This window comes from Rattus rattus, chromosome 9, assembly GCF_011064425.1.
Source record: "Rattus rattus isolate New Zealand chromosome 9, Rrattus_CSIRO_v1, whole genome shotgun sequence".
NCBI classification, from domain to species: domain Eukaryota; kingdom Metazoa; phylum Chordata; class Mammalia; order Rodentia; family Muridae; genus Rattus; species Rattus rattus.
In genome coordinates, this window is record NC_046162.1 from 34594027 (window position 1) to 34613855 (window position 19829).

At 42.4% G+C, this 19829-nt stretch overlaps 1 protein-coding gene across 8 annotated transcripts in view; it reads left to right on the forward strand.

Moving 5' to 3' along the window:
* The window catches only part of Cdkl3 (cyclin dependent kinase like 3), an 83901-nt gene continuing 64072 nt past the window's right edge, over window positions 1-19829 (forward strand). For 6 of the 8 annotated variants that reach the window (XR_004389026.1, XM_032912176.1, XM_032912175.1 and 3 more), the window contains exons 1-6: window positions 1-255; window positions 617-796; window positions 7913-8107; window positions 15094-15272; window positions 16715-16827; window positions 19447-19586. Coding sequence is in view for 7 of the 8 variants with exons in the window: in XM_032912176.1 (XP_032768067.1) it covers window positions 235-255; window positions 617-796; window positions 7913-8107; window positions 15094-15272; window positions 16715-16827; window positions 19447-19586 (828 nt within the window). In the remaining variant the exon portion in view is untranslated. Of the gene's footprint in view, window positions 256-613; window positions 797-7912; window positions 8108-15093; window positions 15273-16714; window positions 16828-19446; window positions 19587-19829 lie in introns of all 8 variants that reach the window. The other 2 variants (XM_032912178.1, XM_032912177.1) reach the window with 2 other exon arrangements.

Genomic DNA, 19829 nt, shown 5'->3' on the forward strand with positions numbered 1-19829 from the left:
AGGTCCCGCCCCCACCCCCGTTGCCAGGGCATCCGGCTGCCCGGAGCCGGCAAGGTCGGCCAGGAAAGTAGGTGTGGTGTCCCGCGTCCGGCTGGGACGTCCACGCAGCCGGGCCGGCGGGACTACAGGATGGGCTGAGGCGGCGGCGATTCTCAGGAAGAGGTCCACAGCGCGGCGAGACGGGCCACTCGGGTTGGGGCTGCACAGACTGTGTTTGAGAAGAGGGCAGGACGTATGGGTGACTGTAGTGCTGAGATGGGGGTCCCCACGCTTGTTGGACCGTGGTCTCTAACAAGGCACCCGCAGTATTTGTTGGTGGGACTTTTTAAGCTTGACTTCCTTCCATTGTTTCTGAAAGGGGACCTCGTATTCTAAGTCCCTCAATCCCCGTCTCCATAAAATGCTAGATTAATGAAGGACCTCCTGTGTTCTGTTGAAAGTGGGAGCTTCTCCGACAATTTTAAGAGTACCCACAAACAGCCTCTGCTGTAGCTGTCACTCCTAGTTTTTGTTCCTGTATCCGAAAGTAGGGGATTATTAACTCTGTGCATTATCCAGCTTGTATAATTGAAAGTGTGAACGTTTAACATTTTCTTTCTTTATTTTTGTGAAGTAGAAGCCAGGCTTGAAAATGGAGATGTATGAAACCCTTGGAAAAGTGGGAGAGGGAAGTTATGGAACGGTCATGAAATGCAAGCATAAGGATACTGGGCGGATAGTGGCCATTAAGATATTCTATGAGAAACCAGAAAAATCTGTCAACAAAATTGCAACGAGAGAAATAAAGTTTCTAAAGGTTTGCTTCTTTTGCCTTTTGTTATATATTTTTTAATTGTTTTCCCATTGGGACCTATCTTGCTATGCAGCCCAGGCTGTCTTGGAATGCTTTATTTTTTATCGTGCTAAGATTTACAGGACTACATTGAAACGCTCATCTTTTTTTTTTTTTTTTTTTTTTTTGCCTTATTTGTGTAAGTCAAAAGAGAAATTGTTATGGGATAAAAAATAAAATGTTTGAATATTTCCATTAACAGATATACTAAGACCTGTCATAGAGAAATCCTCATTGTCTACAGTCTGTACTTTTTTTTATTGATTTAAGATTTGTGTGCTTATATATAACAGAATTATGCTAATATTGTGAAATCACTCAAAACTATGCAAGGATAATACTTAATAAGGATGACTGCTTTGTACGAGGAATTGTGGGAAAAGCTAATGGTAGAAAGAAGGAAAAATATGTTTTTTGCCAGGTCTGGCGGTACACACCTTTAATTCAGGTACTTGGGAGGCAGAGACAGGAGGCAGAACTCAGTCTCTGAGTTCAAGGCCAGTGTGGTCAACAGAGTGAGTTCTAGGACAACCAAGACTGTTAGACAGAGAAACCGTCTTGGAAAAGAAGTGTTCCTTAATGGTATAACTACACAGGAGGGCATATTAAAATAATTCTGAATATGAGTGGTTCACGCTGGGCCAGAGAGATGGCTCTGTGGTTAAAAGCACTTACTACTCTTGTAGAGGACTAGAGTCTTTCCCAGCACCCACATCAGCAGGTTCACAACTGCCTGTAACTCCCAACTCCCAGGGATCCTATACCCACTTCTGGTTTTCAGGGACACCTGCAGGCATGTGCACACAATCACATACCCACACAGGTTTTTTTTATTCATTTGTTGTTTATTTAATGGTTAATATTAAATTCCACAAATTCCTGTTTGATGGGGAAAGTTTTTTGTTGTTTTGGCTTTTGTTTTTGTTTTAAACAGAAAATAGGGTATGCACTTGTCCTTGAATGAGTAGGATGAGTGGAGATACTGAGTTCCAGGTTAGGGGAACAGCATTACGGTCAGAAAGACTAAAGCAGGACAGAGCAAGAATGGAAAGAAAAAGAACAGAATGCTTGCCTATGAGTTTCCTGTATAGAATTAGAAAGGGATGTGATTGGTGTAGTGATTTGGAAACAGATTTTAAAGTGTTTTAGGCTAAGAAGTCAAAACGTGGTTTGGGAACTTGAGATGTTATGTTGGGAAAGTGCTTGTCAAGCATGCCTGAGGCCCAGGGTTTGATCCCCCAGTTCCGTATAAAAATGAGAGTATGTGATCCTGTTACCATCTGGGATACATGACACCCTGTCTCAAAAGCACAGACATTTTTTTTTAAGAGATGGAGAGAGGGTTTTGGAGAGATTGCTCAGTGGTTAAGAGCACTGACTGCTCTTCCAGAGGTTCTGAGTTCAATTTCTAGCAACCACATGGTGGCTCACAACCATCTGTAATGGGATCTGATGCTCTCTTCTGGTGTGTCTGAAGGCAGCTTCAGTGTAGTCTTATACATTAAATACATCTTTTAAAAAAAAGAGAGATGGAGAGTGAAAATTTTAGTTGATATTTTAATTAAGCAGTGGTCTGTAGAATGTATTAGACTGAAACCTAAGGGCTCCAGTATTGCTGCTAATATCAGGAATGCCTTTTTTAGAATTCAGCAGTGTAAACAGACACAAAGTTAAAGTGATACACTGCAGATCACATAGCAGAGTGTAGAGGAATAGAGAAGGAGTCAGACATGCCCTGGAGTCCAGAGAACACTACAGCTCACGTGAGTGGGAAGAGAGGTTGAGAATTAGTTCTGTTTTTGAATTGTGACTTGGAGGTGACAGGGATATGTAACTGAAGGCTATTGGGCTTTTACAAAGAGCAACAGTATCGGGGGCTCAAGACATTGCCGGTGTGCTAGTCTAAGCCAAAGAGCTGAGGAGGGAAAAAAGAATGTGAACCGCTCTGTGGAGCGTCCTCAGCTAGAAACTAAGGCGCGCGGGGGGGTGGGGGGGTGGGGGGAGATATCAAATACAGTCTAGTGCATTAGTTTCTTACCTCGAGGCCAAAGTCTACTTTTTTTTTTTTTTTTTTTTTTTGGTTCTTTTTTTTTCGAGCTGGGGACCAACCCAGGGCCTTTGCGCTTCCTAGGTAAGCGCCCACCGCTGAGCTAAATCCCAGCCCCCAAAGTCTACATTTTTTATGTATGATGAAGATCACAGCTATTCCTGCTGTCTTTATCTGGTACAAAAGAAGCGTTTTTCTTCTTTTTATCTGTATTAAATGATAGAAATCAAGTTGCTTCTAACCAGAATACTGTGCTAGTACCTGTAGACAGAACTGCTCTATACTGTGTATGAAGGAAAAATTAAGAGCTAATTATAATTTTGTACTACAAGAGACACCAGTCCCTGCCTGATGAAATGAAACAACACTATTAGGCAATTGGTGCTCCTTAAGTGAAAAATAAAATTAGGAGATAATTAATAGGCTAGGAGAGTCCTAGCTAGAAACTGAAACTGAGGGAAAAAAAGCCTCAAATACAAATTTTCTAGTCACTGGAATCTGCATTAAGGTTTCTTACCGTGAGACTGGAGTCTAGGTAAACTTCTGAGCATCCCGCCTCCACCTCTCTCAAACTGAGATTACATGCAGCTCCACGCCTGCTTTGTTTTAATTTTTAAATTGCATTTATTGTGTGCGTTCATACACATCAACAGCACAGGGTAACTTGCAAAAATCTGAAGGCTCTCAAGGGTTGAACTCAGGTTGTCACACTTGACAGCAAGTGCCTTTACCCCTTGAGCCATCCAGCCACCCAGTTTTATGTGGCGCTAGGGACCTAACCCAGTGCTTTGTGCATGCTAGACAGCGTTCTACCAGCGGAGGGGCACCTCCAACCCCTGTGTAATAATTTTCATAAAACTAGCCAAGAGCGACAAGGACACTGAGGTAAACCCGAAAACATATATATATTTTTTTGTTATAAATCACGCAAGGAGCTTACTTATTTGAGTCAGAGTCTAACTGTGTCCCTGGATGCTTTGGAATTGGCTGTGTAGATTGGCTGCCCTCAGACTCACTGAGTGCTGAGGTTAGAGGTGTGTGGTACCATGTCCCGTACATGCAAATTATTTTAAGACACTTTTTTTCTTTGGTTGTTTGCTTTATAAGAGTCTCACTATGTAGCCCTTTGTGGAACAGACTAACCTCTATTTTACAGAGAGAGATCTGCCTCATGAGTGCTGGGAGTAAAGGCATGTGACACCATTAGAAAGACACTTTAAACTACACTCACTGACTCTGTGTGGCCTGGCCCAACTGCTTTCCATCTCTCCCTACCTTTCTTCCTTTAAAACATTTCTAGACTGAAAATAACTTCACTTCATGTGTATGGGTGCTTGCCTGCATGTCTGTCTTTGTATCATGTTCGTGAGTGCCCACAAAGGACAGAAGGGGATGTCGTATTCCCTGGAACTGGAGTTGCAGATGGCTGTGAGCCTACAGCTTTAGACCAAACAGAGCCTGAGGGACTAGTGAGCTGACTCAGAGTTAGAGCATTTGCTGTTCTTTGAGAGGACCTGGATCCGATTCCTAGAACCCATATGCAGGAATCTGATTTTCTCTTCTGACCTCCCTGGGCATCAGACATGAACCTGGTGTATGGACATAGATGCAAGCAAAATAGAGAATTTTACACATAAAATAGTCAGTAAATCTAAAAGAACCAGAGTCCTCTGGAAGAGCAGCCAGGGCTCTGACATCTGCTTCATCTCCCTGGGCCCTTCCTTTCCTTTACACGAAGTCCAGGTTAGCCTAAAACTCGACGTGTAGCCCAGGCTAGATCAGACTCTTCCTCATTCTGCCTCAGCTGTGGAGTCCCACTATTTTCAATGTAACATAATCTAGTAAAAGATTTCTTACATCTGTTAATATTCTTAACCTAATATAATTACCCAAATAGCTCAATTTTAACTAAATTTTAGAATCTCATTAAACTACCAATAGAGCAGTTAGAATATATCTGTGGGAATGTTGTCTAGTAATAGAGAAAAATCTAATGAAGATTTAAAAATGAACTTTTCTGCTGTTTCTTTCTGTATCCCTGGCTGTCCTGGAAACTCATTTTGTTGACCAGGCTTGCCTTGAACTCAGAGCTCTGCCTGCCTCTGCCTCACAATCTCGGGGGTCAAATGCTACCCCCCCTGGCTCAATTGTTTTGTTTTTAAAATAAAGGCTAAGGTCTGGAGATGTGGCTTGCGTGTTAGGAACATTTGTCCTTGCAGAAGACCTGGATTCAATTCCCAGCACCCATATGGTAGCTCACGACCACTTGCAACTCCAGCCTCAACGGTGGGCACCAGGCATGCACACGCACAGACGTACACGCAGAGCAGACCAGAAGCCAACAGTTTTCCCTCGGCAGACCATTTCTGTGGTGTTCCCGAGTCACCCTCCACTGTCTCCTCTGCTGTCAGGATTTCAGTGCTGAGCGTCACACTGGGGCTCCTTGCTAAACATGGAAACTGAGAGCAAAAAGGAGGAAGGAATCTGGCATCGTATTTTGGCACAGTTTTCTACTAGTCATGTTTCAAGGATTTTAGTCTCTGTTAGTCACAAGAAAGTAGAAAACTTGACATTGTGCCACTGGAGTTAAAGCAATATAAAAACATTACAGTTTGCTAGTGAAAATAATACTAAAAATATGCTCACTTTTATCCAAGTTAGTTGGTTTTTTTTTTTTTTAGAATTTTTATTTATTTATTTATTTATTTATTTATTATGTATACATCATACAGCTTTCTGCCTGCATGTATGTCTGCAGGCCAGAAGAGGGCACCAGGCCTGACTATAGATGGTTGTGAGCCACCATGTGGTTGCTGGGAATTGAACTCAGGACCTCTGGAAGAGCAGACAGTGCTCTTAACCTCTGAGCCATCTCTCCAGCCCCCAAGTTAGTATTTTTAATTTTAAAAATGATTAAATATTTCAGGATTGATTGTAGTAAGGATACTAGATTGAAAAAATAGAATAAACTACATAAATATTAAGCATCATTTGTTATGCTGATACATAGCAATTTTTAACATTTTAAAATTAAAATTTAAAAGCATTTATTTCTGTATATGTTAATGTGGAATATATGTGTATATGTTTAGGCATACTGTGTACCTGGAGGTCAGAAGTCCATACTCTTCTTACCCCACCTTACTGTTTTTGGAACAGAATCTCTCACTAAACATGGAGCTCACTGACTAAGCTAGACCGGCTGAGCAATGAGCCCCCTTCCATCTTCCCATCCCCACCCTATTCAGCGCTAGTTACAGGTGCCCACCGCCATGACTGGCTTACCTGTGGTTGCAAGCACTGTTTCCACTAAGCCATCCTCCCAATTCGTTTTTGTTTTTTTTTTTTTTGGTTCTTTTTTTCGGAGCTGGGGACCGAACCCAGGGCCTTGCGCTTCCTAGGCAAGCGCTCTACCACTGAGCTAAATCCCCAACCCCCTCCCAATTCCTTAAAATTATTTTTTGACCATGTTCCTACCAGTACCAAAAGGATTTTTTTGTTGTTTTTAAAATAAAATTTCGATTGTATGAAGTAAGTGTCTCACTGTGTTGCCCAGGCTGGCCTCAGATTCATCCTCCTGTTTCAGCTTCCCAAGTAGCTTAAACAAAGGGTGTTTTGTTGTTTAGTAGAACTGTAGGACAGACAATAAAAATACCATAAATACTTGTATATTTATGTCATTTCTCGTGTTTGCAGGTATTTTAAACATTTTATACTCTTTATCAAGTAGATTCATAAATGACCCCTAGAACTTATGGTTTATCCTGAGTTTAAGACCAAAATTAAGAAAGTAAGTTGTGTAAAAATATAGCACATCTTAATGATGTTGGAGGCCAGGCTTGGGCCGGAGAGATGGCTCAGTGGTTAAGGCCAGGCTTGGGCCAGAGAGACGGCTCAGTGGTTAAGGCCAGGCTTGGGCCGGAGAGACCGGAGAGACGGCTCAGTGGTTAAGGCCAGGCTTGGGCCGGAGAGACGGCAAAGTGGTTAAGAGCCTTTGTTCTTGCAGAAGTTCCAGGTTTGGCTCTCAGCACCCACATGGTGGTTCACAACCATCCTTGAATCCAGTTCCAAGAGATCTGACATCACCCTCTTCTGATCTCTGGAGGCTCCAGGCATACACACGGTGTGCATACATACATGCAGACCAATACTCAGACATAAAGAATGTGAAAGGCCATGTTCGTGTGAAAACACGAGGACACCTTAGTGGCCAGGTACAGCCCAGCTAGCATGTGAGAAGATCCCAGGTTCAGTTTCCGGAAAACAAAGCAGCCCACGTTGAAGGCGGTGGCTCGTATGGCTCACATTTGGAACCCCAGCACTCAGAGGCTGGGACAGGAAGGTTGCCAATCCTGAGTTAGGTGGTCTCCCCATAGCAAGCCCTCCTCTCTAAAAATCATCTCTAAAAATCAAAATAAAAACAACTACGAAAAGAACCAACATGAAACAAGGTGCACTTCATTATCAGTTTTTGTTTTGTTTGAGCCCGGGTCTCACAGTGTAGCTCTGCCTAGCCTGGAAATCCCTATGTTGACCAGGTTGGCACTGAACTCATGAAGATTGGCCTCCCTCTGCCTCTCAAGGGCCGGGATTAAAAGCCCATGCCACCATGCCCAACTCATAAAGTCTTTTTAAATGTCATGCATTAAGTACAAACTAAAAGATAGCACGACATTTCTCATTGCATTGTGGCACATTATTTCTAAATTACTTTAATAAGCAATCTCACCTTTCTACAGAGAGCAAGAAACTACACTTCCAGTAAGTTTCACACACTAAGAATGTGCCAAATCGGGGTGGGGGATTTAGCTCAGTGGTAGAGCGCTTGCCTAGGAAGCGCAAGGCCCTGGGTTGGGGCCCCAGCTCCGAAAAAAAAAACCAAAAAAAAAAAAAAAAGAATGTGCCAAATCAGTTGAGACATTGTATGGAAAGAAAACTGAAACTGTGTTTCATTTCAAAATTCTATCGGTGTTTACTATGAATTACTATTTAAAACAATCTTATTTAAAAATTCTTGTTTCTTTTGTCAATAGCAATTTCGTCATGAAAACCTGGTCAATCTGATTGAAGTTTTTAGACAAAAAAAGAAAATCCATTTGGTATTTGAGTTTATTGACCACACGGTCTTAGATGAGTTACAGCATTATTGTCACGGATTAGAGAGTAAGCGACTAAGAAAATACCTGTTCCAGATCCTCCGAGCAATCGAGTATCTGCACAACAACAACGTAAGTGCTTCCACGGGAGCCCAGCCGGGCCCAGGGCGTCTCAAGTGCCATTCCCTAAGTCCTATTTTTATGAAGGCTGTTAACATTTTTCTCTGTATAATAATAAGAGACATCCTTAAAACGAGGAGGGGGAGGGTATTGCCTCTCGGTTTATTTGCAAAACCCCAGAAGCATTGATCGAGTACTTAGTAATTGTAATTACAAGGTAGATTGAGCCTGAGGTGTGGTTAGTTTCACATTCGCTGTGACCAGAATATTGAGAGAATAACTTTAAAAGGGAGAATTATTTGTTTTGTCTTGTGGTTTTAGAGGTTTCGGCCCATAATGCTCTTGGAGCATCATGGCTGCAGGAGCACAGGACAGTGTGTTTGCCTCATGGTAGACAACAGAAAAAGGATCCCAGACAGAGTATATTCCCTCAATGTGCCCCGCTTCCCCTAGCCGCCTCCGACACCAGCAGCGGTGGCGGTGTACCCTTCAGTGAGCCTTCTTTAGAGGACTCTTCATATCCAACCACTGGCAGATACTGAAAGTGGTACCAGTGATTTGGTCTAAAGGAATTGCGGGTAAACTAATGGCCATCTCTGAGAAAATGCATGACAAGGTTGAGAGTCGGAGCTGTGCTTTCATGGAAGCATCCTTAAATGAAGAGAGACCTAGAGTCAGGAGGTGGGTGTTAGGCAAGTTGGTGGATGCCTTTGGGGCAGAAGGCAGAGCAAAGTGTTTATCACTCAACCTGAAAAAAGTCAAGGAGGAAAGCACCAAACTTCTGATTCTTAGTACTGACTTCAGTGGTATTTAAGTACTAATGTAGCTTGGTAGTTTTTATCTTGTTTTTTAAGATGGTAGTCCCTCTATCTACTCTATCTACGGCTCTTCTGAAACCTGCTGTGTAGACCAAGCTGGCCTTGAACTCAGAGTTCCTCCTGGCTCTGCTCTGGAATGTAAGAATTAAAGCCATACCCTACCAAGCCGGTTTAGCTCAGTTTTTTGGTTTTTGTTTGTTTGTTTTTGTGATACTTTTCCAGATGGCTATACTCTCTGGAAAACTACATATAATTGGGAAATAGCAATAAATTATATATTCAGAAAAAAGTTGTAAAATCCTCAAAACTAGTTTTATTATTTATTTTTGTTTTTTGAGACAGTTTCTCTGTGTAACCCTGGCTGTGCTGAAACTCGAGGTCAGGCTGGCCTTTAATTCAGAGATCCACTTCCCTCCCTCCTGAGTGCTGGGGTTTAGGTGTGTAACTGTGTGTGTGTGTGTGTGTGTGTGTGTGTGTGTGTGTGTGTATGTATGTATGTATGTATGTATGTATGTATGTATGTATGTATATATTGAGACAAGGTTCTCAGTGGGTATCCGGAGTTAATTCCAATTACAGTATGTATCTCAGGCTAGCCTTGGGCTCCAGCTCTCTCTGTCTAGCCTTCAGAGTCCTGGGGTCACAGTGTGAGTGCCCTGGTTGCATTCCAGAGACATTTTGTTAACTAGTTGACGCCAGTATAAGTGTATGCCCCAGGATTTCTCAGATAGGTTTGAACTTCTTTGTTTCTTCCTTTCTTTTATTTTTATAATTATTTTGATTTTTTCCAGAGAGGGTTGCTCATTTGTCCTGGACTCACTCTGTAGACCAGGCTGGCCTCAAACTCAGAGATCCACCTGCCTCTGCCTCCTGAGTGCTGGGATTAAAGGCATGCACCACAACCTGTTTGCTTTGACTTTCTAACAATACCTCCTAGCTTCCAAAGGTATTTTGATAGCAGTTGGAGTTTATGCAGTAATGCCTTTGCCAGCTAGATCCAAGAGAAGGCAGTTGTGAGATCATCAGGATCATATTCAGCTGGGCATGTAGTACACATCTGCATTCAGCAGGCTAAGGCAGGAGGATCACTGCAAGGTCAGGCCAGCCAGGGCTACATGACAAGATCCTCTCTCAAAAACAGCATGTGCAGTCTTTGAAATCAGACCAACTGTGTTTTCACTGCAAGTTACCTCTGAGAACTCACAAGATTTGTGGAACCAGAGCTGACAGCCCTATGATTCTGTATGAGACAGTGTCTCTCACACACTCACATTCGGACTGTCCTAGAATTCACAGAGATCTGCCTATCTTTGCCACCCAAGTGCAGGGACTAAAGGCATGTGCCGTATTGCTTGGCAAGATTTAACCACCTTAAGCTTCCCTGTCTTATCTACAAAATGACAAGACTTTACCTCATTCACTTAAAAATACCATGTAGGCCATAGATGGAAGGTGACACCCCAACACACACACACACACACACACACACACACACACACACACACACACACACCAAAAGTATAATGCATGAAGTGAGCCAGTAAAACAGATTTTTTTTTGCAAACGAGGTATAGCTAAAGTCACTTGGTTTTGAACTCCAGCTAGGGCTTCATTAGACAAGTGACATGCACACAGGCAGACACTGTAAGGTGCAAGTCATCCTGAGCAGGGAACTTCAGAGAGTGTCATTTACCAGCTTCAGGGAGCAGGAAGGAGGAGACATGATTGCACAGTTGCCCTGTATGTTTTTCAGAGCGCACACAAAGTGCATAAACAGTTTAAAAGGAGAAGGTGGCTCTGGGCAGCTGTACTTGAACTGAGTACTGATACAACTCCTAATGACTTCTCAGCTCCTCTCGAACATCCACACACAGAATGCCATGGGCCCTGGGTGATGGTACTCACCTTTAACTCCTGGACTTGGGGGGCAGAGCAAGCAGACCTCAGCCTGGTCTGTATAGTGAGTTTCAGGACAGCTAGCACTCCAAAGTGAGACCCTGTCTCAGAAAACAAGAGAGTGTCCTAATGAGACGCCCTCTTTTACACTAGTACTATATGCTAACAAAAAGGGAGTAAACAAGATGATGCAAAGGTCATCCAGCAAGGACAGTGCAGGCTTCTCGGGAACATCCGTACTGACGTACTGGATGCTCTGTTTCCTGATTTGGAGCCCCCCCTTTTTTTTTGCCCCTAAGTTTTTGTTGAAAACAGGACATTTAAAATAATGTGGCAATTATAGAAATCAGTTTTCTGTCTCTGTGCCTGTCTCTCAGAGCGGGACAGCCAGTAAGTAAGTGCTGTTTGAATGCTGAGTGCCCCTTTGTCGTGTGGATACTGCGTGCGCTGGCTGGCAGGTGGTTACTTTAGTTCCAGTTCTGGCTTTGGGAACACTGCTGGCAAAGCCCTGTTCTAGCTACTTTGGTATTCGCTGCTGTTTTTAAAGGGACTTCAGAGCTGTTTTCCAAAGAGACAGGATTGTTTTTCGTTCTATGCTAGAGATGAGACCCAGGGTTTTGTGCATGTTCAGTGAGGGCTGTACCACTGAGGTGCATGCCCAACCCTGTCACCATCGCTTTTATTGTCATTATTGTAGTAATGGCGTGGTATCACTTATGAGATAGGAGAAGTACACTGTCTTTATTCACAGATAACTTGTTCATTTACATAGAAAATTCCCACAGCAAATTTTTCTAATTGTAGGATACAAGATGAACATCCCTAAATCTGTTGTTTTTCTATACATTAACAACAAATAATCAGAAATTAGAATTTTTAGATACAATTTATGGGCTAGTAGTGTGGTTTAATTGGTAGAGTGCTTGCATGTAGCTCTGGGTTGATCCCCAGCACCACATCAAATTGAATGTGGCGGCTCACCCCTGGAATCCCGCACTTGGGAGGTAGAGGCAGGAGAATCAGAAATTCAGCATTAATTTTAGCTACATAGTGGATGGAATATTTGAAACCCTGCCTAAAGTAAAGTAAAATGTCATTTATAACATCAAAATATTATATAACCTAAGAAAAACCTGACAAAGGGTGTAAATACTGCTGAGAAATACTAATAATGCTAATAAGTAATAATAAAATTCCATTTTTAATGGAATGTCAATGTGACAGTGACAGGCCAAAGCTTGTAAAGTCCATGAACCACACTCAAAAGTCAACTCAAGAGAGAAGAAAGACTAAACTAAAACAGAGAAGCAGCTCCATGGCCCTGGTGGACACGTGTGTGGTCACAAGTGTGTGGTCAGTTGGCTCTGGTTTGTATGTGAAATGAACCCAAAACCAAGATGAGACCAAGCTAAAAAGCTTCTGCATAGCCAAGGGGAAATGGGCAGCATATTTCAGGTAGGATGACCTTTAAAAAAGAAACAGCTTTACAGAGTGGGAGAAAATTGAAAGCCAAGAAAGAACTCAAAACACTCAACAGTAAGCAAACGGTGTGGTTTAAAATGAGCAAAGGAAATAGTATTTTTAAGAAGTAGACCATATGTATGAATGAAAGTAGAGAGGTATATGAAAAATGCTCAATGTCTGTCATCAAAGAAATTTAAATTAAAAACAACAATGAAAGTCACTGCTCGAGTGGCTGTTTCAAAGCTAGGACTTAGACTGTAGCGCAAAGGAAACCTTTGTCAGCAGCTGGTGGGAGTGTGAATTACATGAGCTTTTTGGGCAGCAGTATGCAGGGTCCTCAGTGACATAAAGCTGGAACTTGTGGGTGATCCATCGGTCTCCCTACTGGGCATGTGCCAAAAGGAAACAAAATCAGTTCGTCTGAGACACCTTCAAGCTTACATTCACTGCAGCAGTTAGTACAGCACAGCGTTACTAACTGGCAAAGCACTGCGTTAATCTAAGTATCCAACGATATAGATGAATGGGTGCAGAGAATACAGTGAAAAGAGAAAATTTGATGTATATACAAAACTGAGGCTTGACAAGAGGCGTATTATCATCTGTGACAATGTGGGTAAGTTGAGGATATGATGTCACATATAAAACTATAAAAAAGGAGGGGATTAGAAAATTTGTCAAAGATACCCAATATCAGATTAGGAGTAAATTTAAAAGATTTTTTTGGTTTATTATTTATCTTTTACTTAATTCATTAATTCATCCATTTTTGGTTTTTTGAAACAGGGTTTCTGTGTAGCATTTCTGTCCTGGAACTCCATGGACTAGGCTGGCTTCAAACTCATAGAGATGAGTTCTACCTCTGCCTCCCAGGCAGAGATTAAAGATGTATATCTGTAATGGTTAACTTCTATTCACCTGAAGTAATTGTTCTCTCCAAGGCTTGCTTACTCAGTCTGCTAACCCAGGCCTGGAATGTTGTCAGCCTCTGAAACTTGTTGTTGCTCACCCTTCCTTGTTCTTTCTGATCTCTGGCTGGCTGGTTCAACTCAGCTGTTGTGGCTCAAACCCCTCTCCAAGCTGACTGATTCAATCTGGCTTCTTTCTCCGGCTTTGACGTTTTGCTCTGCTTGGCCTCAAACTAACTTCGGCAATCTGTTCTAATCTTCTGGCTCCTTCTCATTTTCTGCCTCATTCTGTCTTCACCTGTGTCAAGCTTGTTTTCTCTTCAATCTGTCTCAGTAAAATGTTCCCAATAAAACTGCTTTCTCTTCTCTCTCTATGTTAATCTCTCTTCAGTAGCCTCTTTTTACTCTGTTCTCCTGAGAGTTGAGCATGTTCTGTTTTGTCAAATCTTTCTCTGATTCCTCACTTTGTCTGCCATTCAATTCGACATCACTTTAAAACTTGGTTGTTTCCCACCAGTGTGATCAAATATACTGCAACATATACCACCAGCACCTGGCTCAAAAGATTATTTTTGCAATGTTTTAACTATAATGACTATTGTGTTATTTAAAATTGCTGAGAGTACATTTTAAATCCTTTTCGTAAAAATGGCAAGAGGTAAGAGTCATTCCTTGGTGGGTTTTTGTTTTTTGTTTTTATGTGTGTGTGTGTGTGTGTATGTGTGTGTGTGTGTGTGTGTGTTGAGGCAGGATCTTTCTGTCTGGTTGTCTTGGAATTCACTATGTAGAACAGGCTAACCTCAAACTCACAGCCATTCTCCAGTCTCAGTCTCCCAAGTGCTGAGATTAAAACCATGTGTGACCACACCCAACCTCATTGTATTTTAATAAAAACATTTAATGAAATGTGTACAATTAATAATTATATATATATACATATATATATATATAATTTGTGTCAATTAAAAAAATTTTTTAGCCACCTAGTGGTGGTATGAGCCTTTAATCTCACTACTCAGAGGTAGAGGCAGATCTCTGTGAGTTCAAGGCCAGCCTGGTCTACATAGTGAGTTCCAGAACAGCCAGGGCTATACAGAGAAACCCTGTCTGAAACAAAACAAAAACCAAAGAACCCACAACTAATCAAACAAAAAACTTTCATATTCTTTTTAAAAATATCTTAAAAGAAGAGGTGCTGAGACTGAAATGGAGCAGTTAGTGGGAGGGAAGAAACGCATGAGTTTGTGGTTTCCAGAACCAAGTGATAAAATGTCATGGAGAGAGACAGAGGATCAGAGCTGAGGTGGGTGGCGTGCCTGTGATCCCGTAAGACTAGGACTGTAAGCTTATCCTTGCCTACATAGAGAGTTGAAAGCTAGCCTGGACTACATGAGACCCTGTCTCAAAAAACAAACAAACAAACAAAAAAAAAAAGAGAAGACCATAGGAGGGGGGGGATGGGGAGCATGGTATTTGAGAATCATACATTAAAGGGACAGAGAAAGGAACCACTAAGCAAAGAAGATTGTGCAGTCTCAGGACTGCAGAATGGAGGATATGGTCATATCCTCACACTAAGAAATCAGTAAGGTGGGGCAGTTTATCCCAGCATGGGAAGCAGGGGACAGTTAGTCTACAGTATTCTCCCAGAGGGTTGGCTGTGGAGGCAGTGGATACCAACTGGGTCAGTAGATCCATTTGATCTCAGAATGATTCCCCTTTCAGTGTTGCACTGTGTCTGTTCTGGCTTCATTCGACTTTGAAGTGATGGGTGGAGAATATGTCACCTGTGCTTAGGAAATACCTTCACTGTCAGCTGTGAGCTCGATTTTTCTCTGAATAGTTTTTGATAGTGTGAAAATGAAACCCAACCTTAACATACCAAATTTTCTTTTGTTTTGGTTTTTTAAAGATTATCCATCGAGATATAAAGCCTGAGAATATTTTAGTCTCCCAGTCAGGAATTACAAAGCTCTGCGATTTTGGGTTTGCGAGGACACTAGCAGCTCCTGGAGACGTTTACACAGACTACGTGGCCACCCGCTGGTACAGAGCTCCAGAGCTGGTGTTGAAAGACACCACCTATGGAAAGTATGTATACTCTGAGAACCTCCAGGCTTATCCTGGTGTGTCCTTCTCCCTGCAATGTTGACACTCTGCCCTCTGTGTCTGGGTCCCGTCAGTGAAAAGGGACACCTTTAAAGGCACTAGAAGCTCCCGTGGGCACCTGTGCTACTGCTCTGTGTCTGTGCTCACACGCTCTGGTTTAATGGCTGCAGCTGCTGGAGGCCGATGCTCATGTCCTTACACTGTATCCATGCTGGCTTTAATCTGTGCTGACCTCTCTTTGTTGTTCTGCTCCTATGTTCTACAAAGATTAAACAATTTTATATTTATTTATGTGTGGGGCTTGTGGCATGAGTGTGGAAGTTAGAGAACAACTCGCAGAAATCAGTTCTTTCCAACTATGTGGGTCCCTGAGATCCAACTCAGGTTGTCAGACTCAGTGGCAGGTACCTTTACCTGCTGAGCCATCTTGTCAGCCTCTCCAAAGACTCTGGAATAATTAACTATAATTCTGTGTTGAAATAGGGTCTACTGAGGCTTGAGAGATGGCTCAGCGGTTAAGAGCACTGACTGCTCTTCCAGAGGTCCTGAGTTCAATTCCCAGCAACCACATGGTGGCTCATAACCATCTGTAATGAGATCTGATGCCCTCTTCTGGTGTATCTGAAGAGAGTGACAGTGTACTTACATGTAAAATAAATAATACAAAATAAAGTAGAGAAAGAAAAGAATAGGATCTACCAAGTTTCCTGTTTGTTGGGAAAAGTGACACCTTTTTTTTTTTTTTTTTTCGGAGCTGGGGACCGAACCCAGGGCCTTGCCCTTGCTAGGCAAGCACTCTACCACTGGGCTAAATCCCCAACCCCGACACCTTCTTTATAAGGTGACCGAAAGCAATAATTTTAAAAATTGTACTGTTCTAGATGGCTCATCAAGGAGCATGGTCTCACAATTAGCAAATATCCTAGAGTGAAAATTTGTAAACTTAAACATTATCTCTCCCCAGACCCCTGGTTTTGAAATTGTCTCACTGTTTAGTTGTGACTGGCCTAGAAGTCAATATGTAGACCGAGCTGACCTCTCAAAAACACACAGAGACCACCTGTTTCTGTCTAGCTAGTGCTGTGGCTTTCCCGCTTTGGGGGGGTGTTAATTGAATAACACATATATTGGGGCATTTTCTTGCATGTATACACTTTGATCTGTTCACCTATCTGCCCTTAGTTTCTGCCTTGCTCTTTAGCTTCGATCTTTTTTTTTTTTTTTTTTTTTTGGTTCTTTTTTTTCAGAGCTGGGGACTGAACCCAGGACCTTGCGCTTCCTAGGCAAGCGCTCTACCACTGAGCTAAATCCCCAACCCCTTTAGCTTTGATCTTAACCAGAATGATTTTAGACTGCTTACCATACAGACTTGTGCCTGACCAACTAATTTAACTTGGGTTTTTGTTTGTTTGCTTTTTTTCCAGACCGGTGGATATCTGGGCTTTGGGCTGTATGATCATCGAAATGGCCACTGGCAATCCCTACCTTCCTAGCAGTTCCGATTTGGATTTGCTCCACAAGATAGTTTTAAAAGTAGGTAGGTATTACTGCCATCCTCTGCCATATGTCTAAGTAGCCCCTGCAGATGAGTTCATGCTATGAGTTCACGCTTAGTGAGTGAACATGAAGGAGGAAGGCTCTTGTCTAGACAGGTGATGGCAGATGGATGCCTGTGCTGATAAAGGAGGTAGAAAATCCTGTTTTGGTGATAGTATTTTCTTTGCACGGACTCAATGCCACATGTTAATTGTTGGTGCTAAGAAAAGTAGTACAGGGCATACGCCACTGAAGTAATCTCCAGCTACAGCAGCACAGCTTTCTAAAGCTGCCTTCCAGAACTCTAAGTTGCCCTCTGCTTGCACTTCTATTCATGGACTTTGTTTTTCCTAAGAAAACTTCAGTATATCTCTCATTAACAGATTCCATTATCATGAACACAAAGAGATGATTTAGGAAGAGGGCTGTCCCAGGAGTTTTTCATATTCCACACCTAAGAGGTTAGAGACGCCAGAAAGCAGTGCAGTATCCCATCAGTTCCCAAAGTTCCTGAAATTCTACTTTTTATTTCCCATTAATTTATTTGCTTTACATCCTGATTGCAGTGCCCCCCCAACACTCTCTCCTCGGAGAAGAGAAAGCCCCCATGGGTACCACCCAACCCTGGGACTTCAAGTCACAGAGGGCTAAGTGCATCGTCTTCCACTGAGGCTCAACCAGGCAGTCCAGCTGGAGGAAGGAAATCCAACGGGAGTTGGGTGGGAGGGTGGAGTCAGAGGCGGCTCCTGTTCCAGTTGTTAGTGGACCCACATGGAGATCAAGGTGCGCATCTGCTTTAAGTTACGCACAAGGATTTTTAGTGTTAAAGTTGAGATAGAAGCCTTTGAAACTATTGGAGGCCAGGCAGTGGTGGCGCACAACCTCCAATCCCAGTTCTTGGGAGGCAGAGGCAGGCAGATCTCTGTGAGTTCAAGGCCAGCCTGGTCTACAGAGGGAGTTGCAGGACAGCCAGAGCTACACAGAGAAACCTTGTCTCAAAAAAATCAGTTATTTACTCAAATATTCCCGTCTTCCTCCCCCTCTTCCTCCTCCTTTTTGTTTTTTTAATACAATCAATATAATTCCCCAGGGCCTGCTTTCCAGGGGTCAACAATTAACACTGATCACCACAACTACCAAAACATTTTGGTGGTTAGCCTTGTGAATGGTATTTCAATCAGAAGGAGGGGCTTGAGGAGCCCCGAGTGTGCTGGGGAAACTCTTCATAAACATGTAATTGTAGGATTCTGACAAAGAGGGCACTGTGAACAGTCATTAAAGCAGTAAAACCCAGATTAGCACTGAGTGAAGATGATTTAAGGGTTGCACTCTGTGCCTTTCTTTTGTTTATTTTAACTTACATGTAAGGATATTTTGTCTGCAAACTACAAGTGTGCCTACCAGAAGACAGTGTCAAAGCCCCTGGCACTAGAGTTACGGATGGTTGTGAGCCGTCATGTGGGTGCTGGGAGTTGAACCTGGGTCCTCTGCAAGTTCTCTTAACCTGTGAGCCATCTGTTTAGCCTTTAATGCGCCTTTTTTTTTTTTTTTTTTTTGGAACTGGGGACCAACAGGGCCTTGTGCTTTGATTAGGCAAGCGCTCTACATTCTGAGCTAAATCCCCAACCCTTAATGTGCCTTTTAAAAAGCCCTGTTCTGGGCTGGGGATTTGGCTCAGTGGTAGAGCGCTTGCCTAGCAAGCAACAGGGCCCCTGTTGATCCCAACTCAAAAAAAAAAAAAAAAAAAAAAGCCCTGTTCTGAGACTGTGTTAGAAGAGAGCTTAGAAGTGATGACATTAACGCTGTCATTTTTTCAGAGGAGACCAAGCCATAAAGCGATGAAGAGACATGCTCTATGGCAGTGTATTAGTTGTGGTGAAAGGTGCTCGAGCCTTGTCTCCACTTGTGTTCACAGTTCTTTACATTTGGGCTGTTGTCTGGTCTCTTTTTCTATACCAGCCATTCTCAACCTGTGGGCCATGATCCCTTTGGGGGTTGCATATCAGATATTCCATGTATCAGATACATACATTATAATTTATAATAGTAAAATTATGGTTATGAAGATATATACATTATAATTTATAATAGCAAAATTATGGTTATGAAGTAGCAACAAAGTAATGTTATGGTTGGGGTCACCACAGCGTGAGGAGCTGTATTAAAGGGTTGCCATGTTAGGACGGTTGGGAACCACTGCTCTGTATACTTTGGTTTCTGATTTGAGTTCAGCCTTATCTACTGTTAAGTTCCAAGACATCCAGGGCCACACAGAGAAACCCTGTCTCACCCTCCCCACCCCCCCGCAAAGGGTCAAATTTTAGTGTTTTTGCTGGCAATTTTATATTATTTCCTAGAGCCTGTGGGGGAAAGGACCATGTGGTTGTATGTATTTCGCTGCCTATCAGCAAGCTTACTGGAGGAAACCTCAATTTTCAGACTTACTACTGCAGAACTGTGTTCTTAGCCTATAACCTCTAGTTTTATGACATATTTAGATAATTTTCTTTCAACTATAAGATAAAAACTAGTGCTCTTCCTTGTCTCCATAGTGATAGCCACGTGGGATTTTGACTAAGAGCAATTTCATGACTCAGACATTTATTTGTTCTTGTTTCAGGCAACCTGACCCCGCACCTGCACAATATCTTTTCCAAGAGTCCCATCTTTGCTGGGGTGGTTCTTCCTCAAGTTCAACATCCCAAAAACGCAAGAAAGAAATACCCAAAGCTCAACGGATTGCTGGCAGATATAGTTCATGTATGTTAAGACATTAAGACTGGTTGAGAATTTGCAGAAATCATAATACCATGGGGTCTTTTCTTCTCTTTGGTGTTAGAGATGGAACCCATAGTTGGGCAAGCATTCTACTACTGACCCTTATTCCCAGCAATGATACCTGAAAAATTTTCCAGAAAGACCCCTAAAGTGATGGATTTTTTTTTGTTTATGTTTTTTAAATATTTATTACAAGTACATTGTCACTGTCTTCAGACACACCAG